Source organism: Bombina bombina, chromosome 4, assembly GCF_027579735.1.
Source record: "Bombina bombina isolate aBomBom1 chromosome 4, aBomBom1.pri, whole genome shotgun sequence".
Classification (NCBI taxonomy): Eukaryota; Metazoa; Chordata; class Amphibia; order Anura; family Bombinatoridae; genus Bombina; species Bombina bombina.
This window is the reverse complement of record NC_069502.1, coordinates 857,581,296-857,601,108: the sequence shown is the minus strand read 5'-3', so window position 1 is coordinate 857,601,108 and position 19,813 is coordinate 857,581,296. Positions and strand designations below refer to the sequence as shown.

The window sequence follows — 19,813 nt, the reverse complement described above, 5'->3', positions numbered from 1 at the left end:
TTGGGGATGTGCAATGCTGGCATAGCAGCATGGCTCCCTGCCAAGGATAGACCGCCGCATATCCAACATTACCAGGTCTTGGAAGAATTCTTTCAAACATGGGATAGATTAATAAATACCACAACACACATATCCGGTGCCACTTCACCCATGACGCCCATTAGCCATAACTCTGCCGTACACTGGATACACAAAGATGAACAAAAATTCAGGGGTACCCACATTAAGAATAGAATTATCTCCTTGTTCCAACATGATGATGGAGAGATCAAGACACTAGACACGATAACGGAATCACACCCGGACATTAAACTGAACTGGTACTCATACAGACAAACCTGCCACTTTATTTTAACACACCCCAAGAGACAGCACCTGACCAGAAAGATGACACAATTTGAAACCCTCTGCTTATCTAATGATACACCAAAGCATCTAATCTCAACACTATATAAACAGCTATTGATAGGAAATTCGCAGACATTACCCGGTTACACTAAAGCATGGGAAAAGGAGTTGGGGTTGGAAATTCCAAATAAAGATTGGCAAAGCGCTTTCCTTGCAACCAAAAAATCCTCTATCTCGGTCAGGATATTGGAAACCAATTACAAATTCCTCACACGCTGGTATCTCACACCGAGCAGGCTATGCAAAATATATAAAACAGCCAGCAATAAATGTTGGAGGGGATGCGGGGGGGAAGGCAACATGACTCACATTTGGTGGAGTTGTGATAGATTGGACATTTTCTGGATGGAGATTCTAAAACACATGTCAGATTTGGTAGGCGAACGAATACCCAATGATCCTTTAATACTCTTATACATGTCTCTCCCCAAGCTCACTAACAAAATAGCCAAACTTCTGCTAATACTAATGATAAATAGCGCCAAAACACTTATACCAAAACACTGGAAATCAGACACCCCACCTACAGTAGAGGAGTGGAAAGGACAAGTGGAAAATCTGCTCCACTTGGAAAGATACCATCACCTACAATCAGGCACCATAGAAACACACGAGCTAATGTCACTCTTATGGAAACAACACTTCCCAGTAGACTAATATGGGATCTTACAACACAAAGGGAGACTTAGGTACCTTTCACATGGCTCACACACATGTCTAGCTGGTGGGGCAGATAAAGACATAGAGGCAGATGTTGGCAAACAGATGCAATGGATGTGTCAGGGAAACAGGTAACCTGTAGATTAGTGATGTTTTGTGTTCCTAGAACAAGTATGTACTGTGTCTCAAAAAACATATTTTTTCCTACCCTGTTGTGAGAAAGAGATTTATACAAGTTTCTAGACCAATTTCATTCACCTAATTGCTCTCTCCAAAGCCTATATCACAGATATGGAACAGACACTTTGTTGGACAATGTGCATCAACAAGATGGCGAGATTGAGAGACTTTTTCATGATATAAGTGTTAAATTGGTTACGAATGTATACTGTCACAAAATACTATTTAATGCCTTGTATGACATTTGTGTTTCAATAAAGTATTTTAAAAACCAAAAAAAAAAAAAAAAAAGATATATATCAATTCTCCAGGGAAAGCCTGAACTTAGACTCACTACACCCAACTGCTCACAGTACTCCAGTTAAGGAGAGTATAGTACTGGGCAGTACAGAAGGAGGTATAAATACCGGGATCTAAGTGGTCTATAGGTATGGCTCCCTGGATTACACAGTAGTCGCAAAGAAATGTTGAGGTTTCGTTTACCAACAGCAGTAAATTTTTAGACAGTATGTGTCATATTAGCACTGTTATGTATAGCCACACATGCAAAGTCAGCGACAGGAAAGATAGGCAAATGCAGAGTATTCTGTGTTGAGACAATGATGTTAAACACACAAAGTAGCGTTTCCTCAGATTTATCCGTAAATCTTATACTACTGTCACATCAAGCCACATGTAGAGTTGGTATTAGTAAGCATGATTGTGAAAAAGCAGGTTAGAGTGTTATCCTCACATAGCTAGCATAGCGTTCAAGCAGCGATATTCATCTCCTCAGCACGGTCATACCATCATGATCTGCTCATACTCAGCATTATTTTGAAAATTTGCCTTTTAATTTTTTAATCTGCCTTTAGAAATTCACATCTGCATGTTATCCGATAAAGCAACAGTATCACGGATTGTTTGTGACTATTCTTAAAGTCCGTATTAACAAGCTGTAGTAAAACATATACGACCTTGTTTCTGTTCAAGTATGGAAAGCCATCACTGTAGCAAGATGTGTCCTCTTATCTTGTGTACTTTCTCCAGTTTAGATTAGCTGTGTTTTTGTTTCAGCCGCAAGTATCGCCATACATGCGGCCAGAGGGCTGTATCAATAGCGTGCACCACGTAGGCCGGTCAGCTGAGCCAATGCCGACGCGCGTTTCACCCGCAGGGCTGATAGACAGACCGGGCTTCGTCAGGGCGGTATATGGCAGAAACCAATTAGTCCCTTCTTATACTTGTTTTGAATAGCGCCTCTGCTGGAAGGTGAAGGTTTTCTGCATTTATATATAGACAATAATGAAGCAAAAAGTAGCATAAGTATTGTTATAATTAAATTGCATAAAGATAATAACAAACCCTAAATAACAATCAATTAACTGATATATATACACGAAATCCCTACCAATTAAAAAAGTTTTTTGAATATAGGGAAAACCAGAATTTAGTAAACACAATGGGCTTAAGAAGTCTATCAAAAATGCTGTTCAAATGCTTTAAAGAAAGCAGGCCATGTCCAACTTATCATTTAGACCTTCAGGTAGCTGGGTCCCCAAAATGGAAATACACCTGCATTCTTTTTGTAGAAGGACTTTGTCGTTGTTACCTCCTCTACCATTTGTGATTCCCCTATCTATGCCAATGAATTTAAGAGAATCGGGATTGCAATCATGGAACAACTCGTAATGTTTAGCTACATTACTTTTCTGATTTTTGTTTTTTACATCATCGCGATGTTCTGTGATCCGGTCCTTAATAGCTCTCCTCGTTTTACCCACGTAGAACCGTGGGCAACTGCAAGAAAGTAGGTAAATGACCCCTTCTGTATTGCAGTTGACATAGTGTTTCAACTTATATCTTTTTCCTGTGTGCGTGCCAAAATCTTTCGTCTTGACCATATACTTGCATGCCACACATCTACCACATGGGTGGTTACCTGATGACCTGTAATTTGTAAGCCAATCTGTTTGTTTGTTTTCCGAAATATATTGGCTTTTTACAAGTTTATCCTTTAAGTTGGGTGCTCGTCTAGCAGTAATGTTGGGGTGTTCCCCAACCTCATGGGATACTCCCATGTCACTTACAAGGATTTTCCAATTTTTGGCCAGGATTCCTCTTAGGGTATTCCAATGGCAGTTATAATCTGCCACTAGCCTTATTCTTGAATCTACTACCTTTTCTTTTTGTACAAGAAGTGTAGTTCTATCTATGCGAGCTGCATAGTTAAAGGCTCTTCTTACATTTCTCTTCGAATACCCTCTGTCCAGGAACCTCTTTTGCATCTCTGTGGCATGTTTAAAAAATCTTTCTTTGGTCGAGCAGTTTCTACGGAGTCTTAGAAACTGCCCCTTTGGTATACCTCTTTTTAGATGTGTTGGATGATGACTTGATGCTAAGAGAAGACTGTTAGTAGCAGTACTTTTCCGATAGTTCTCAGTCACAATCATACCTTGTTCAATCTTAACATTAACATCCAAAAATGATATTTCCACCTTGCTATACTGCAAGGTTAGGGAAATATTACTTTCATTGATGTTGAGGATACGGACAAATTCTTTTAGATTGTTCTCAGATCCTTCCCAAATCAGAAAGACACCATTCACATATCTTAACCACATGTGGATGTTTTCCTCGAAGAGAGGATTCTGGAATACCTCATCCATTTCCCACATACCGAGGTGTAGGCAAGCATACGTTGGGGCACATGTGGCACCCATTGCAGTACCTCGTTTTTGTTTATAGATTTTATTGTCGAACATAAACACATTGTTTGAAAGAACAAACGTTAAGAGTTCTACAACAAAATCTGTGTGTTTCTGAACGCTGGTACCTCTTGTCATAAGATAATGCTTGCATGCTTTTATGCCTACCTCATGTGGGATTGATGAGTACAATCCTTCAACATCTAGGCATACCAGCCATGCTCCTTGTGGAACTGACAACCCATCGATTTTCCTTAGAAAGTCTGCAGTGTCTAGAACGAAAGATGGCATGGTGTTCAAAAATGGTCTTAAAAAATGGTCAATGTAGTTCCCCAAGTTTTCTGTAAGGCTACCGATACCTGCAATTATCGGGCGGCCAGGTGGATTACTAGAATTCTTGTGTATCTTGGGGATACAATAGAAGACCGGCATCACAGGATGCTCAGGATATAGATATTTAAATTCTGTTGTAGTGATTATTTGGCTATCTTTGGCTTTTTTTTTTTTTTAAATATTGAATAGAGAAAATTGAAGAGAAGAGGTGGGATTGAAAGTCAAACTTTGATATTGACTTTTATCCAAGAGTTGCCGTTTTGCCTCAAGGACATACATGCTCTCGTCCCATAGGACTAGATTGCCGCCCTTGTCTGCCTGCTTTATAATTAGGCCTTTGCATTCATCAACTCTTCAAGGGCTTTTCTTTCTGGCCTGGTTAGGTTGTCTTCCCCTATGCCAGTAAAAGAGAGGCCGGCTACTTCTCTTTCTACCTGCTTAACGAATATATTCACAGCAGGTACCATTGATAATTGTGGCATATATTTTGATTTTGCTTTAAAGTTGGAGTTAACCGTTCTAGGACAGTTTGAATCCAAGGCTTGTGAGGGGTCGTATTGGCTCCCTTCATTATCAGCCAAGAGATCTTGCAGATCTACAATCGATGACCTGTCCTCTCTAGTAAGGGACACATCTTCCACTAAGTGTCTGCTCTTCCCTTTCATTATTTGGGACAGAACTATCCGTCTAGCAAATAGATGAAGGTCTTTGATAAAGTTAAACTTATCAAGAGTGTTTGTAGGGCAAAAGGACAGGCCTTTTTTAAGAACCTCTGTGTGATACACCTAGTTTAAAGGAAGACAGGTTAATGATTTGTAGATCATTCTCCACATGGTTCAGAATCCCCTGCGACTTCGAAAGCGTCGGGGTCTGCCCTGGGGGTAATTCCTCTGGCTCTGTTCGTAGCCCTGTTGGCGTCGTCTGGAGGGGTACCGTCTCTCTCCTGAATTTGAACTTGTCCCCCCTCCTCCTTCTCTTCCTACCGCCTCTCCTCCTTCCCCTAAAAAAGGATGTTTATTTTCAGGGCTAGTCCTAGGATGTTCTGCCTCCACATCTGAGCTATCTGTTCCCGAATCGTAAGCTCCCTTTGCAGATTGATAGCTATAAACTTTATTGTTTTTATAGTCATCATTATCTCTAGAAAATTTTCTTCCTTTCCTGAGTTTTATATAATTTTGTAGCCTTGCTATTTGCTCCTTTATTTCCTCATTTAATTTTGCAAAGTTTGAATTTGTTTCGAACATATTCACCACTTTTAAAGATTCCTAGGCCTGACTTATAGTTTTTTCTAGTCTCTCTTTGTTCCGTTTGACCATCTTTTTCATTAAAATGATGGAACAGTCAGAAAGACTGGAATTCCAGTCTTCCATGAACTCCTCACCTCCTTCATCCTCTCTTAGATTTGTCCCAGGATCTAGCCTAAGGCGCAGGCCTCTGGGTATAATTTTTGTTTTAATATAGTTTTCAAGACTAGATGTCTCAGCTCTTAGTTTTACTTGTTTAACAAGTAATTTTTTATAATTTTTGAAAGCACCATAGATATTCACTGGTGTATTGCTTTTATCCTGATTCTCTTCCAAACTTGACATAGACAGGGATGCTGTAAGTTCAGCTTCCCAATTTTCATCAGACAGCATGAAAGCCATGTTGTAATCTTATCTCCTAGGCAGCAATGCCCAACCAGCGTTAAGGAGCTCCCACTTTCTCCTACATTGGTGTATCCGGTCCACGGCTTCATCCTTACTTGTGGGATATTCTCAATCCCTACAGGAAGTGGCAAAGAGAGCACACAGCAGAGCTGTCCATATAGCTCCCCTCAGGCTCCGCCCCCCCCCAGTCATTCTCTTTGCCGCTCTAACTAGTAGCATCTCCACGGGGGTGGTAAAGAGTATGTGGTGTTTAGTTGTAGTTTTTTATTCTTCTATCAAGAGTTTGTTATTTTAAAATAGTGCCGGCTTGTACTATTTACTCTGCAGCAGAAAGTGATGAAGTTTTCTGCCGAGAGGAATAGGATTTTAGCGCCAGTAACTAAAATCTATTGCTGTTCCCACGCAGGACTGTTGAAACCAGAGAACTTCAGTTGGGGGGAACAGTTTGCAGGCTTAACTGCTTCAGGTATGATCAGTCATTTTTCTAACAAGACCTAGTAATGCTAGAAGACTGTCAGCAAACCCCTCTGGGATAGGTAAGCCATTTTTCTTAGACTCTGTATAAAATTATGGTTTATATTAAGGGCTCTATGCTGGTTGACACTATTGTGGGCTAAATCGATTGCTTTTTAGCATGTTTTCACTATAAATAAGGTGTTTTTTCAGACTTTAAAACACTTTTGGGGTTTTATTTTGCACCTGGCACTTATTTGGACACCTATTCTAGTCAGAAAGGCCCCTCCACTCTGGAATGAAGAGGGAGGAGGCCTCATTTTCAAGCCTCAATTGTGCAGTTGTTTTGCTTAGGCAGTTCATGCAGCTTCACGTGGGGAGTCCAGAGGCATCAGAAAAGACTCCAGAGAGGCTTATTTCCTACTAAAATAATCCCTAAGGAAGGTAAAGGCCACAGTGGAAGCTGTGGCATAGTACTGTAGTGTTTTTAACAGGTTAATTGCTGTTATTAGCTCCGGTTTGGGCATTAAGGGCTTAATTGGTCTGAAAATTTGTGTGTAATCCTTTCAAAGCATTAAGACACTGTGGTGAAAATTTCATTAAAATCGGATGTTTATTTGATGGTTTTTTGATGTTTTAGTAATAAAGTGTGCACTTTTATTATTTAAAGACACAGTAACGTTTTTGTCAAAAATAATTTTTATTGCATTAAAGATCTGTTTAAGTCTGTTAAACATGTCTGACCCTTCAGATAACCTATGTTCTGTATGTTCAAAGGCCAAGGTGGTTCCCCCATTAAATTTATGTGTGAAGTGTGCCATAGCGTCCAAACAGCTTAAGGACCGTACAATCACGCTTAAAGATATAGCCCAAGATGATTCTTTAGCTGAAGGTAGTGAGGATAGCTCACTATCCTCTCCTTCTGTGTCAACACTAGCTATGCCCGCGCAAGCGATGCCCAGTACATCTAGCCCGCCAATTGCTATTACTATGCAACAGTTAGCAGCAGTAATGAATCATTCTCTCGCAGCATTTTTATCCAAACTGCCAGCTTTTCCTAGGAAGCGTGATTGCTCAGTTTTAAATACAGAAAAAAAATGAGCAAGTAGACGCAGAGGATAATTTATCTGTAGTGCCCTCACATCAATCTGACTTGGCGGTGAGGGAGGGCCTGTCTGAGGGAGAAATTTCTGACACAGGAAAAGTTTCTCAGCAGGCAAAGCCTGAAACCATAGCATTTAAATTTAAGCTAGAACACCTCCGCGCTCTAGTTAAGGAGGTCCTAGCTACTCTTGATGATTGTGACCCTTTGGTGGTCCCAGAAAAATTGTGTAAAATGGATAAATTCTTAGAGGTCCCAGTACACACTGATGCGTTTCCGATACCTAAGAGGGTGGCGGATATAGTGAATAAGGAGTGGGAGAAGCCAGGTGTACCTTTTTGTTCCCCCTCCTATATTTAAGAAAATGTTCCCCATTGTTGACCCCAGAAGGGACGCGTGGCAGACGGTCCCTAAGGTAGAGGGGGCAGTTTCAACGCTAGCTAAGCGCACAACTATACCAATAGAAGACAGTTGCGCTTTCAAAGATCCTATGGATAAAAAATTAGGTTTATTTAAGAAAATTTTTGTTCAACAAGGTTTTCTTCTTCAACCAATTTCTTGCATTATTCCTGTAACCACTGCAGCTGCTTTTTGGTTTGAGGAATTAGAAAACTCGCTCCAGAAGGAGACTTCTTATGATGAAGTCATGGATAGAATTCACGCCCTGAAGTTGGCTAATTCTTTCATTACAGATGCCCCTTTTCAGTTAGCTAAATTAGCGGCGAAAAATTCTGGTTTCGCAATAGTGGCGCGTAGAGCGCTTTGGCTAAAATCGTGGTCGGCGGATGTGTCGTCCAAAACAAAATTGCTTAATATTCCTTTCAAGGGTAAGACCCTATTCGGGCCAGAGTTGAAAGAAATTATTTCAGATATCACTGGGGGAAAGGGCCCTGCCCTTCCACAGGATAGACCTTTCAAAGCTAAAAATAAGTCTAATTTTCGTTCCTTTCGCAATTTCAGGAACGGACCGGCTTCTACCTCTACAGCCACTAGGCAAGAGGGTAACGCACCCCAGCCCAAACCAGCATGGAAACCATTGCAAGGCTGGAACAAGGGTAAACAGGCCAAAAAGCCTGCTGCTGCTACCAAGACAGCATGAAGGGGTAGCCCCCGATCCGGGACCGGATCTAGTAGGGGGCAGACTTTCTCTCTTTGCTCAGGCCTGGGCAAGAGATGTTCCGGACCCCTGGGCACTAGAAATTGTCTCTCAGGGGTATCTTCTAGAATTCAAGGACCTTCCTCCAAGGGGAAGGTTCCACATATCTCGCTTATCTTTAGACCAGATAAAGAGACAGGCATTCTTACATTGCGTAGAAGACCTTTTAAAAATGGCAGTGATAAACCCAGTTCCAACAGCAGAACAAGGACTGGGATTTTACTCAAACCTGTTTGTAGTTCCCAAAAGACTGCCGTGGACTTAAAGGATGCGTACCTGCATATTCCTATCCACAAAGATCACCATCAGTTTCTGAGGTTCGCCTTTCTGGACAAGCATTACCAGTTCATGGCTCTTCCCTTCGGATTGGCCACTGCTCCCAGAATTTTCACCAAGGGGCATTGCAGTAGCACCTTACCTAGACGACATTTTAATACAGGCGTCGTCCTTTCACAAAGCAAGGGCTCATACGGACATTGTTCTAGCCTTTCTAAGGTCTCACGGGTGGAAGGTGAACATAGAAAAAGTTCTCTGTCCCCGTTCACAAGGGTTCCCTTCCTGGGAACAATAATAGACTCGGTAGAAATGAAAATCTTTCTGACAGAGGTCAGGAAATTAAAACTTTTGAACACTTGTCGAGTTCTTCAATCCATTCCTCAACCCTCCATAGCTCAGTGCATGGAGGTAATAGGACTAATGGTTGCGGCAATGGACGTGGTTCCTTTTGCTCGAATTCATTTAAGACCATTGCAACTGTGCATGCTCAAACAATGGAATGGGGATTATGCAGATTTGTCTCCCCAGATTCAGATGGACCAGCAAACCAGAGACTCACTCCTCTGGTGGTTGTCTCAGGATCACCTGTCTCAGGGAATGAGTTTCCGAAGACCGGAGTGGATCATTGTCACGACCGACGCCAGCCTCTTAGGCTGGGGCGCGGTCTGGAAGTCCCTGAAGGCTCAGGGTCTATGGTCTCGGGAAGAATCTCTTCTCCCGATAAACATTTTGGAATTGAGAGCGATATTCAATGCGCTCCAGGCATGGCCTCAACTAGCGGAGGCCAAATTCATCAGATTTCAGTCGGACAACATGACGACTGTAGCGTACATCAATCATCAGGGGGGAACAAAGAGTTCCCTGGCGATGAGGGAGGTATCCAAGATCATCAAATGGGCAGAGGATCACTCCTGCCATCTATCAGCAATTCACATCCCAGGAGTGGACAACTGGGAAGCGGATTATCTGAGTCGTCAGACTTCCATCCGGGGGAGTGGGAACTCCACCCGGAGGTTTTTGCTCAGCTGACCCAGCTATAGGGCATTCCAGATCTGGATCTGATGGCGTCACGCCAGAACTCCAAAGTTACACGTTACGGGTCCAGGTCCAGGGATCCCAAGGCGACATTGGTAGATGCCTTAGTAGCACCTTGGTTGTTCAATCTAGCTTATGTCTTTCCACCGTTTCCCCTTCTCCCCCGGCTAGTAGCCAGGATCAAACAGGAGAAGGCTTCGGTAATTCTGATAGCTCCTGCGTGGCCACGCAGGACTTGGTATGCAGACCTGGTGAATATGTCATCGGTTCCACCATGGAAGCTGCCTTTGGGGCAGGACCTTCTAATTCAAGGTCCATTCGAACATCCAAACCTAGTTTCTCTGCAACTGTCTGCTTGGAGATTGAACGCTTGATTCTAGCTAAGCGTGGGTTTTCGGAATCAGTTATAGATACTCTGATCCAGGCTAGAAAGCCTGTCACCAGGAAAATTTACCATAAGATATGGCGGAAATATCTTTGCTGGTGCGAATCCAAGGGTTACTCATGGAGTAAGATTAGGATTCCAAGGATTCTATCTTTTCTCCAAGAAGGATTGGAGAAAGGTCTGTCAGCTAGTTCTTTAAAGGGACAGATATCTGCTCTGTCTTTTTTGTTACACAAGCGTCTAGCAGCCATGCCAGATATTCAGGCGTTTGTACAGGCTTTAGTCAGAATCAAGCCTGTCTACAGACCTGTGGCTCCTCCATGGAGTCTAAATTTAGTTCTTTCAGTTCTTCAAGGGGTTCCGTTTGAACCTCTACATTCCATAGATATTAAGTTACTATCTTGGAAAGTTTTGTTTTTAGTAGCTATTTCTTCTGCTAGAAGAGTTTCTGAATTGTCTGCTTTGCAGTGTAATACACCCTATCTGGTGTTTCATACAGATAAGGTCGTTTTACGTACCAAACCTGGTTTTCTTCCAAAAGTGGTTTCCAATAAGAATATCAACCAGGAAATAGTTGTTCCTTCTCTGTGTCCTAATCCAGTTTCTAACAAGGAACATCTGTTACACAATCTTGATGTGGTTCGTGCTTTAAAGTTTTATCTAAAAGCAACTAAAGACTTCAGACAAACATCGTCCTTGTTTGTCGTCTATTCTGGCAAGAGGAGAGGTCAAAAGGCGACTGCGACCTCTTTGTCTTTCTGGCTGAAAAGCATCATCCGGTTGGCTTATGAGACTGCTGGAAGGCAGCCTCCTGAACGAATTACAGCTCGCTTTACTAGAGCTGTGGCTTCCACATGGGCCTTCAAGAATGAGGCTTCTGTTGAACAGATTTGTAATGCAGCGACTTGGTCTTCACTGCATACGCTTGCCAAATTTTACAAATTCGATACTTTTGCTTCTTCGGAGGCTATTTTTGGGAGAAAGGTTTTGCAAGCAGTGGTGCCTTCCGTTTAGGTTACCTGACTTGTTCCCTCCCTTCATCCGTGTCCTAAAGCTTTGGTATTGGTTCCCACAAGTAAGGATGAAGCCGTGGACCGGATACACCAATGTAGGAGAAAACAGAATTTATGTTTACCTGATAAATTTCTTTCTCCTACGGTGTATCCGGTCCACGGCCCGCCCTGGCATTTTGGTCAGGTTTAAATTTATCTTTTGTAAACTACAGTCACCACTGCACCCTATGGTTCTCCTTTTTCTCCTAACCGTCGGTCGAATGACTGGGGGGGCGGAGCCTGAGGGGAGCTATATGGACAGCTCTGCTGTGTGCTCTCTTTGCCACTTCCTGTAGGGATTGAGAATATCCCACAATTAAGGATGAAGCCGTGGACCGGATACACCGTAGGAGAAAGAAATTTATCAGGTAAACATAAATTCTGTTTTTTTCCCACACTCAAACGGTCAAAACAGCTACAGGGGGTCACCTCTCTGGAAACCTTTTACAAAATGGGCCTATGGCCAAGTATATTAGGTATACAAACTAAATTTTGAGAAAACAGACAGAGGGGACGCAACTGCTGTCATGGAGCAAAGTCCTTCTACAAAAAGAATGCAGGTGGATTTCCATTTTGGGGACCCAGCTACCTGAAGGTCTAAATGATAAGTTGGACATGGCCTGCTTTCTTTAAAGCATTTGAACAGCATTTTTGAAAGAATTCTTAAGCCCATTGTGTTTACTAAATTCTGGTTTTCCCCATATTCAAAAAACTTTTTTAATTGGTAGGGATTTCGTGTATATATATATATATATATATACCAGTTAATTGATTGTTATTTAGGGTTTGTTATTATCTTTATGCAATTTAATTGTAACAATACTTATGCTACTTTTTGCTTCATTGTTGTCTATATATAAATGCAGAAAACCTTCACCTTCCAGCAGAGGCGCTATTCAAAACAAGTATCCTCATTCTTATAATAAGAGGAATTCCTCAATTACACCAAATTTCCTATTTACAAACCAAACATAAATTCCTCTTATTATAAGAATGAGGATTTGCAAAGCAACATTGTATCTGTTCATTATATTATTAGTGAATAGGTAGGCTCAGATGATGTAGTGTTGTTCAAGTTCGAGGCTGACAAGCAGCCATTGGTTAGATGTTACACACCCCCATGCCGGGGAGGGGGGAGGGAGCATTTTAAGGTTTGGTAATGAGCGGCAATATATAGCCGGTTCAAATGTTTGTTTTATTATGCCTGGGGAAACAGCCAAGTTGTAGCCGAGAAACGCGTAGCAATTAATACATATTTTAACCACTTGTGGAATAAGGATTACTGTTTGTAGCAATGATTAAAGGACTTGTTTTTATATCATTGTTTGTGATTCCTTAAAACAAGTGAGCGATCTCATTACCATTCCGTTGGGGGGAAACCTGTAAGCCGAGTATTCCTGACCGCTGCTTGGAGTAGTACTATCGGAGTAGGCAAGCTGCCAGGAGAGTGTTCACGGCTGCAGGGAGAGTGTTCACCTGAGAGAGCAAGCTGGTTTGCTCCGATAACCAGTCCGTTTCTACTAGCACATTGGTGTGCTCAGCAAGAGTGTGAGTACCCTGGGCATAGAATACTTGTTTGGGCTATTATTGCTGTGGATACACACATTGGTCGCTTCTGTGTGTCTCCCACCTCCACAGATTTACCTGCTGCTTGAGAGGGAAAGAAGGAGTCTGCAGAGATCTGTGATTCCATCGTTGTCGACGGAATTCTTTGACTAATTACGGACTGGTCCTTCTAGATTACATTATTGTGGACTGATTTATAATGATTTATTAAAACTTAGTGAGGGGCCACTTTCCATTCCCACATTGCACTTACAATTTTAGACAGGTACTGGACATCCCATTATATTCTGATGTATTTCTGTTCAAATCAGTATTTTTCTAGCACCCTCTTGTGTGTCCACACATTCTTCTGTATTATCTCATAGCTTTTTCAGAGCATATGGTTTAAGAGGAGCAGCTTCTTATTTTTAATATTTTTTATTTTTAATTTATATGTATTGCATTATTATTAATAGCAATAGCACTTATAATATTTTGATCCCAGTAAGGGGTCATTTTGTTCTATATTAGTTACATGATTGTGTGGAATATTATTTAATATCGTAAATATTTATTGTGAGTTCTATCTGAGGGATGTTTTAATACTTCCATGTAGCATATATTGTCCTATAGCGCCCTCTAGTGACTATTGTCACATTTATTACTACAAGTCTGATGTGTTTGCTTCGGCTGAAGCAGGTTTCGGGAGAAGTTTTGCAGGCTGTGGTGCCCTCAGAATAGGGTCTGCCTCTTTTTTGTTCCCTCCTGTTATTCCTTCAGTGTCCTCTGGAGCTTGGGTATAGTTTTCCCAACAGTAGGGAATGAAGTCATGGACTCTCCCTGCCTTATAGAAGGAAAACATAATTTATGCTTACCAGATAAATTCCTTTCCTTCCTGGCAGGGAGAGTCCATGACCCGGTCCGTAATTTATTTTTTTGATGGGTGGCTGCCTTTTTATATTATTTCTTCTGGCACCTTTAATACCCTGATGTTTCTCCAACTTTTCCTTGTTCTCTTGGCAGAATGACTGTGGGATGGGGAAGTGGGAGGGATAGTTAAGCCTTTGGCTGGGGTGTCTTTGCCTTCTCCTGGTGGCCAGGTGTTGTATTTCCCTACAGTAAGGAATGAAGTTGTGGACTCTCTCTGCCAGGAAGCAAAGGAATTTATCTGGTAAGCATAAATTATGTTTTTCTTAACAGTGGGAGGGGTTTTAAAGGGCTCTTAGAGTTTGGGAGTGTTTGCTTACTCCTAGTGGCAGAGAAGAGTAATTCCTAAGAGTAAAGAATTGTGGACTCTCACCACCATGAAAAAAAATAATTTGTAAGCATAAATTATGTTTTTAGTTGAATGTTTGCTAATATTAGAATAGTGGTTTGTTAGAGATTTTGTATATGTGATTTTTATGTATTTTGCTAATTCTGTACAATATTTGGATCTGAGAGTGTCTCAAAAATGTATTTGTTACATGATTTTTTAAATGTTTGCTGTAAAATAAATATAAAATATTCATTAATGTCTAGTAAACAGCATAAAGCTAAGGTAAGGTGTAGGGGTCATAGCCTGCTCCTTAATCTTGTGGTAGACACTCAATCAAAACAGTTAAAATGTCCTCATGAGATAATATTTATATAATTAATAACTAACAATAATCCAATTGTATTTCTTATCAACAGGTGAATTTGCAAACTGCAGTAATCCTAGTCATGTTGAAAGTACAGATACTTCTTTTAATCTTCTTCAAAATCAGAGAAGCAACGTGGGAAATGTATGCTGTGAATATGGAAAATGTTTTACCAGGAAATCAAATCTTTTAAGGCATTGGAAAATTCATACAGGAGAAAAAACGTTTTTATGTTCTGAATGTGGGAAATGTTTTACTGATAAATCAACTCTTTTTAGACATCATAAAATTCATACAGGAGAGAAAACATTTGCATGTTCTGAATGTGGGAAAGGTTTTACTCAGAATTCATATCTTATTAGACATCAGAAAATTCATACAGGAGAGAAAGCATTTGCATGTTCTGAATGTGAGAAATGTTTTACTGATAAATCAACGCTTATTAAGCATAAAAAAATTCATACAGGAGAGAAAGCATTTTCATGTTCTGAATGTGGGAAATGTTTTACCTTGAAAGCACAGCTTATTAGGCATCAGAAGATTCATACAGGAGAGAAAGCATTTTTATGTTCTGAATGTGGGAAACGTTTTGCTCAGAAGATACAACTTATTGTGCATCAGAAAAATCATACAGGAGAGAAAACATTTTCATGTTCTGAATGTGGGAAATGTTTTGCTTGGAAAGCAAATCTTACTGCTCATTACAAATTTCACACAGGAGAGAAAGAATTTCCATGTTCTGAATGTGGGAAAGGTTTTACTCAGAAATCATATCTTATTAGACATCAAACAATTCATACAGGAGAGAAAGCATTTGCATGTTTTGAATGTGAGAAATGTTTTAATGATAAATCAACTCTTATTAAGCATCAGAAAATTCATACAGGAGAGAAAGCATTTGCATGTTCTGAATGTGGGAAATGTTTTACCTTGAAAGCACAGCTTATTAATCATCAGAAGATTCATACAGGAGAGAAAGCATTTTCATGTTCTGAATGTGGAAAATGTTTTGCTCAGAAGATAAACCTTATTGTGCATCAGAAAATTCATACAGGAGAGAAAGCATTTTCATGTTCTGAATGTGGGAAATGTTTTGCTTGGAAATCAAATCTTATTACACATCAGAAAATTCATACAGGACAGTAAGTATTTTCATGTTCTGAATGTGGGAAATGTTTTAGAGTGAAATCAATTCTTATTACACATCAGAAAACTCATACAGGAGATAAATTTTCATGTTCAGAAATCAAATCTTAAGCATCAGAAGATACATACAAGAGAGAAAGTATTTTTATGTTCTAAATCTGGAAAATGTTTTACTGAGAAATCAACTCTTATTACACATCAGAAAATTAATCAAATGCAAAATACTATCAATCCTATGCCCACTGACACTTAAAATGATCCACAATAAATAAAAGCATACAACACCACCAGGTATATTCTTTCAATTCTTTATTCCATTGCAATGCAGTTGCACAACAACATTTTAGGAATTACCCCTTAGTCATGTTGATTAAAAGGGCTCCATATCAAAATTAAATCCACACCGGATACAAAACAAGGCTAACAAAATTAACCTTTCACTATCATATATAAATAAGATCCTAAACATTTTTAATTTCCATCTAAAGGGGAGGAGAGTCCACGGATTCATTCATTGGGAATTAAGACCCTGGCCACCAAGAGGAGGCAAAGGCTTAAATACCTCCCCCACTTCTCTTATCCCCCAGTCATTCTTTGCCTTTTGTCACAGGAGGATGGCAGAGGAGTGCCGGAGTTTCTGAGTAGTCTCTTATGGAGGGTAGCACTCTCCGCAGTGGGACTGGAGTTTTAAGTAGTCCTGTCAGCCTCTCAGTGAGGGCTTGGGCAAAAGTTAGAGTCTGGAGATGCAGAAACCATCCCGACTATATTAATAGTTACATAAGCACTCAGCGTTGACGAGTTTTGCTGCCTGCTTTCTACATTCAAGTCCATGTCAGGAGCGATGCTACTACACTGTCACACTTAAAGGGCCGTGTTCCTGTTCCACGGCGTATATTCTGGTAAGATCATTTCATTTTTTATTAATGATAATAACATAGAAGACAGGGTCGCAGTGTGGCGCCTTTTTATCTTTACAGAATCAAGGGTTAATATTTCTGGAAGGGGGATTATTGAACAGGGGGGGTTATACATTAAATTGTTTATTGTGTCATTGCTGCGTTATGTGCGAGATGAGGCTCTGGTAATGTGTGAAACTTTCAGTTTATTTGGGGAATCTTGCATGGCCATTTTTGGCGTGTTTTTTCCCTAGTGCAGGGGCAGGCCTGCCAGGCATTCCATGTGTCTGGGTGTGTCCATCTATCCTTCTCTGTTGATCTGTGGCACAGGAGACGTAGCGGTTTCTGTAGTCCAGGTCCTAGGAGGTGGTGAGTGCCCCGGCCATTGGTGGTAGGTGCCTTTTTGTAAATCAAGTTAGTCTTCCCATAAGCGCAAGTGATGGAGGACTCTGACACGTTAGAGGGCTCTCCCTCCTTAACTAAGTCTCTCCTGTGTTTATTGTGAGGAGGTTCTGGTAGATCAGCCTGCTTAACTGTTCCACATGCCTTGATAAAGTTACAACATCTAAATGTAAACAGATGTCTAGTACTATTGAGCCGTCCACCTCTGAGAGTTCTTCGTCCTGTCAGGGTACAGGTAAATAACATATATATATGTAAACAGGACAGGGAAATGTGTTTATGTATGAAGCCATATTTTTATCAGATATTATTAAAATAGGGTTGCAATTCTGATGTCAGGAATTGACTCAAAACCCACATGATTTGAATACACATCTCAAGACTCAAATACAGACAGGATGTCCCAAGAAACTTCAAAAGACAGCATTTGCTCCCTAGCTGGGAATACAAACTTCAAAACATTTTTGTTTGTTTTTTTCACCTCACCACTTGATGAGATTAGATCTTTTTCAGACAAAGATACACATGGTGCCTAGATCAGGATACATGCCCATATATGGGTTTCCTGCCAAGGTAAGGAGCCGCTCCGTCTAGGAAGATGTTTGAAGATACAAATATAAGGTATAGCTAAATGCAAGACAAGGACAGTTTTTGGTGATCTGCTTGTCACTAGTGATTGATAACTGGCAGCCATTCTCATGGGGACACAATCATTTTAAGCAAGGAACTAAAAACTTACCTTGATCTATGCGATAACTTTCCTTCAAATGAGATGATCTAAAGATATTTGGAAAAGACAACAACAAATTGGTTCAAATTGGTGATGTATAATTGTTCTAATGTTTAATATTTGAAACAAAGGTTATTGGTAAGACCATGTTCAAATTGTAGTTAAGAGATTTAAAAGAGCAGTTTGTATTTTAGCTTATTTCCTGTGTATTGTTAAACAAGTCTTTTGTATGCTAAGTAAAATTTATCTGTGCAAAATATAGAATATGTATATATATAACTTCTGGTGTTTCAATTAGAATATATATTGTCCTATTGTTTAAGTAAGCACTGTTAAAATTGTATTGCTTGAATGTTAGCAGCTAAATATCTTGGAATCTCATTGTGTTAACTGAATGAAATTCTATTGTGAATAAGGCTAGTTAAAAAGTTACAATTTGGCTTGCTTTGTAAAGAGTATAGCATATTTTAATAATTCATATACGTGTATAGTATTGATTCATATTCTTGTTCCTACAAATATATTTCAATGTGTTTATAGATATTAACTAATAATAAAGAATTCAGGAATTTATATTAATTTTATGGTTTCTAGTATATGCATATTTTATTGGGGTTCAGTTTAAAGGGTAATTATTAAATATACTGTGTTATAACCCTGCCATATACTGACAGTCCCTGGAGGTGCATTCCCTACATTCATCTCTGATTGCACATGCAGCGCCCCGGGGTCCAACCGTTACTCCTTTGGGAGAGATTCGTTGGCCGTCACACTTTGCTGACCAACTGGAATCAACGGTTTCGAAAGTTATCCATCCCTTACCACGTTCTGCTAAGCGCAAGCGTAGGGTTTATCATAGAGGCCCGGCCCAGGGTTTGTCATCGAGGATGAAAGATCCAGAGGCTCTATTTGATGACGAGGCTAACTCCGACTCTTTGAGTCTTAGTCTGTGTCATCTAAACCTCCAGCGGCGGAGCCTGGTTATAGGTTTAGGATGGAGAATTTGCGCTTTCTGCTACGGCAGGTACTTGCTACTCTGGAGGTTCCTGAACCTAAGATACCGGAGGAACCTGCGATTCCTAAGCTTGAGAAGGTATACGAGGACAGGGTAGTACCTCAGTCTTTCCCGGTTCCCGTTAAGATGGCTAATATTAAGAATGAATGGGAGCAATTAGGTTCTTCCTCTTCCCCTTCTTCCTTTAAGAAACTGTTCCCCATTCTGGACTCTCAGCTTGAGCTGTGGGGGACCATCCCTAAGGTGGATGGGGCGATCTCTACACTCACGAAGCGGATGACTATTCCCCTAGAGGACAGTTTGTCGTTTAAAGAGCCCATGGATAAAAAGCTGGAAAACATGTTGAGAAAGATGTTTCAGCACACAGGATTTGTTTTTCAGCCAGCAGCGGCTGTTGCAGCGGTCACCGGAGCTGCGACATTGGTGTGAATACCTATGTGAAATGGTCGAAGGGGAGACATCCATCGAAGAGACACAGGAGAAGATTAAGGCGCTGAAGGTCGCCAATTCTTTCATATGTGATGCCAATATGCAAATTATTCGCCTGAATGCTAAGGTGTCAGGTTTTTCTGTTTTAGCGCGCAGAGCTCTGTGGCTAAAATCTTGGTCTGTAGACATGACCTCCAAGTCAAGGCTGTTGTCCCTGCCTTTTCAAGGAAAGATCCTGTTCGGTCCAGGATTGGATTAGAACATATCTACAGTTACGGGAGGCAAGGGAGCTTTCCTACTGCAGGATAAGAAGGCTAAGCCCAAGGGATCTACTTTTCATCCCTTTCGTGCGGACAAGGCCCAGCGCAGCAACCCGCCGCAAAAGCGGACCAGTCCAAGGGATCTTGGAAGCCGGCTCAAACTTGGAACAAGTCTAAGCAGAGCAAGAAGCCCGCCGAGATAAAATTGGCATGAAGGTCTCTGGATCACGTAGGGGGCAGATTATCTCAATTATCAGATGCATGGTTGCAGGACATTCAGGACCCCTGGGTTCTAGAAGTTGTCTCCCAGGGTTACAGGATAGGGTTCAGATCCCATCCGCCCAAGGACAGATTTATCCTGTCAAACCTGTCTTCAAGAGAAGAGAGAGGCC

The 19,813-nt window shown here is 40.8% G+C and overlaps 1 protein-coding gene across 2 annotated transcripts in view; it reads left to right on the top strand.

Moving 5' to 3' along the window:
• Nucleotides 1-15,976, top strand: part of LOC128657305 (gastrula zinc finger protein XlCGF26.1-like) — a 98,398-nt gene extending 82,422 nt beyond the window's left edge. For both annotated transcript variants that reach the window (XM_053711598.1, XM_053711597.1), the window contains exon 6: nt 14,596-15,976. In XM_053711598.1, the coding sequence (XP_053567573.1) occupies nt 14,596-15,689 (1,094 nt within the window). In that variant the 3' untranslated portion in view covers nt 15,690-15,976. The remainder of the gene's footprint in view (nt 1-14,595) is intronic.
• Nucleotides 15,977-19,813: the final 3,837 nt, after the last annotated feature.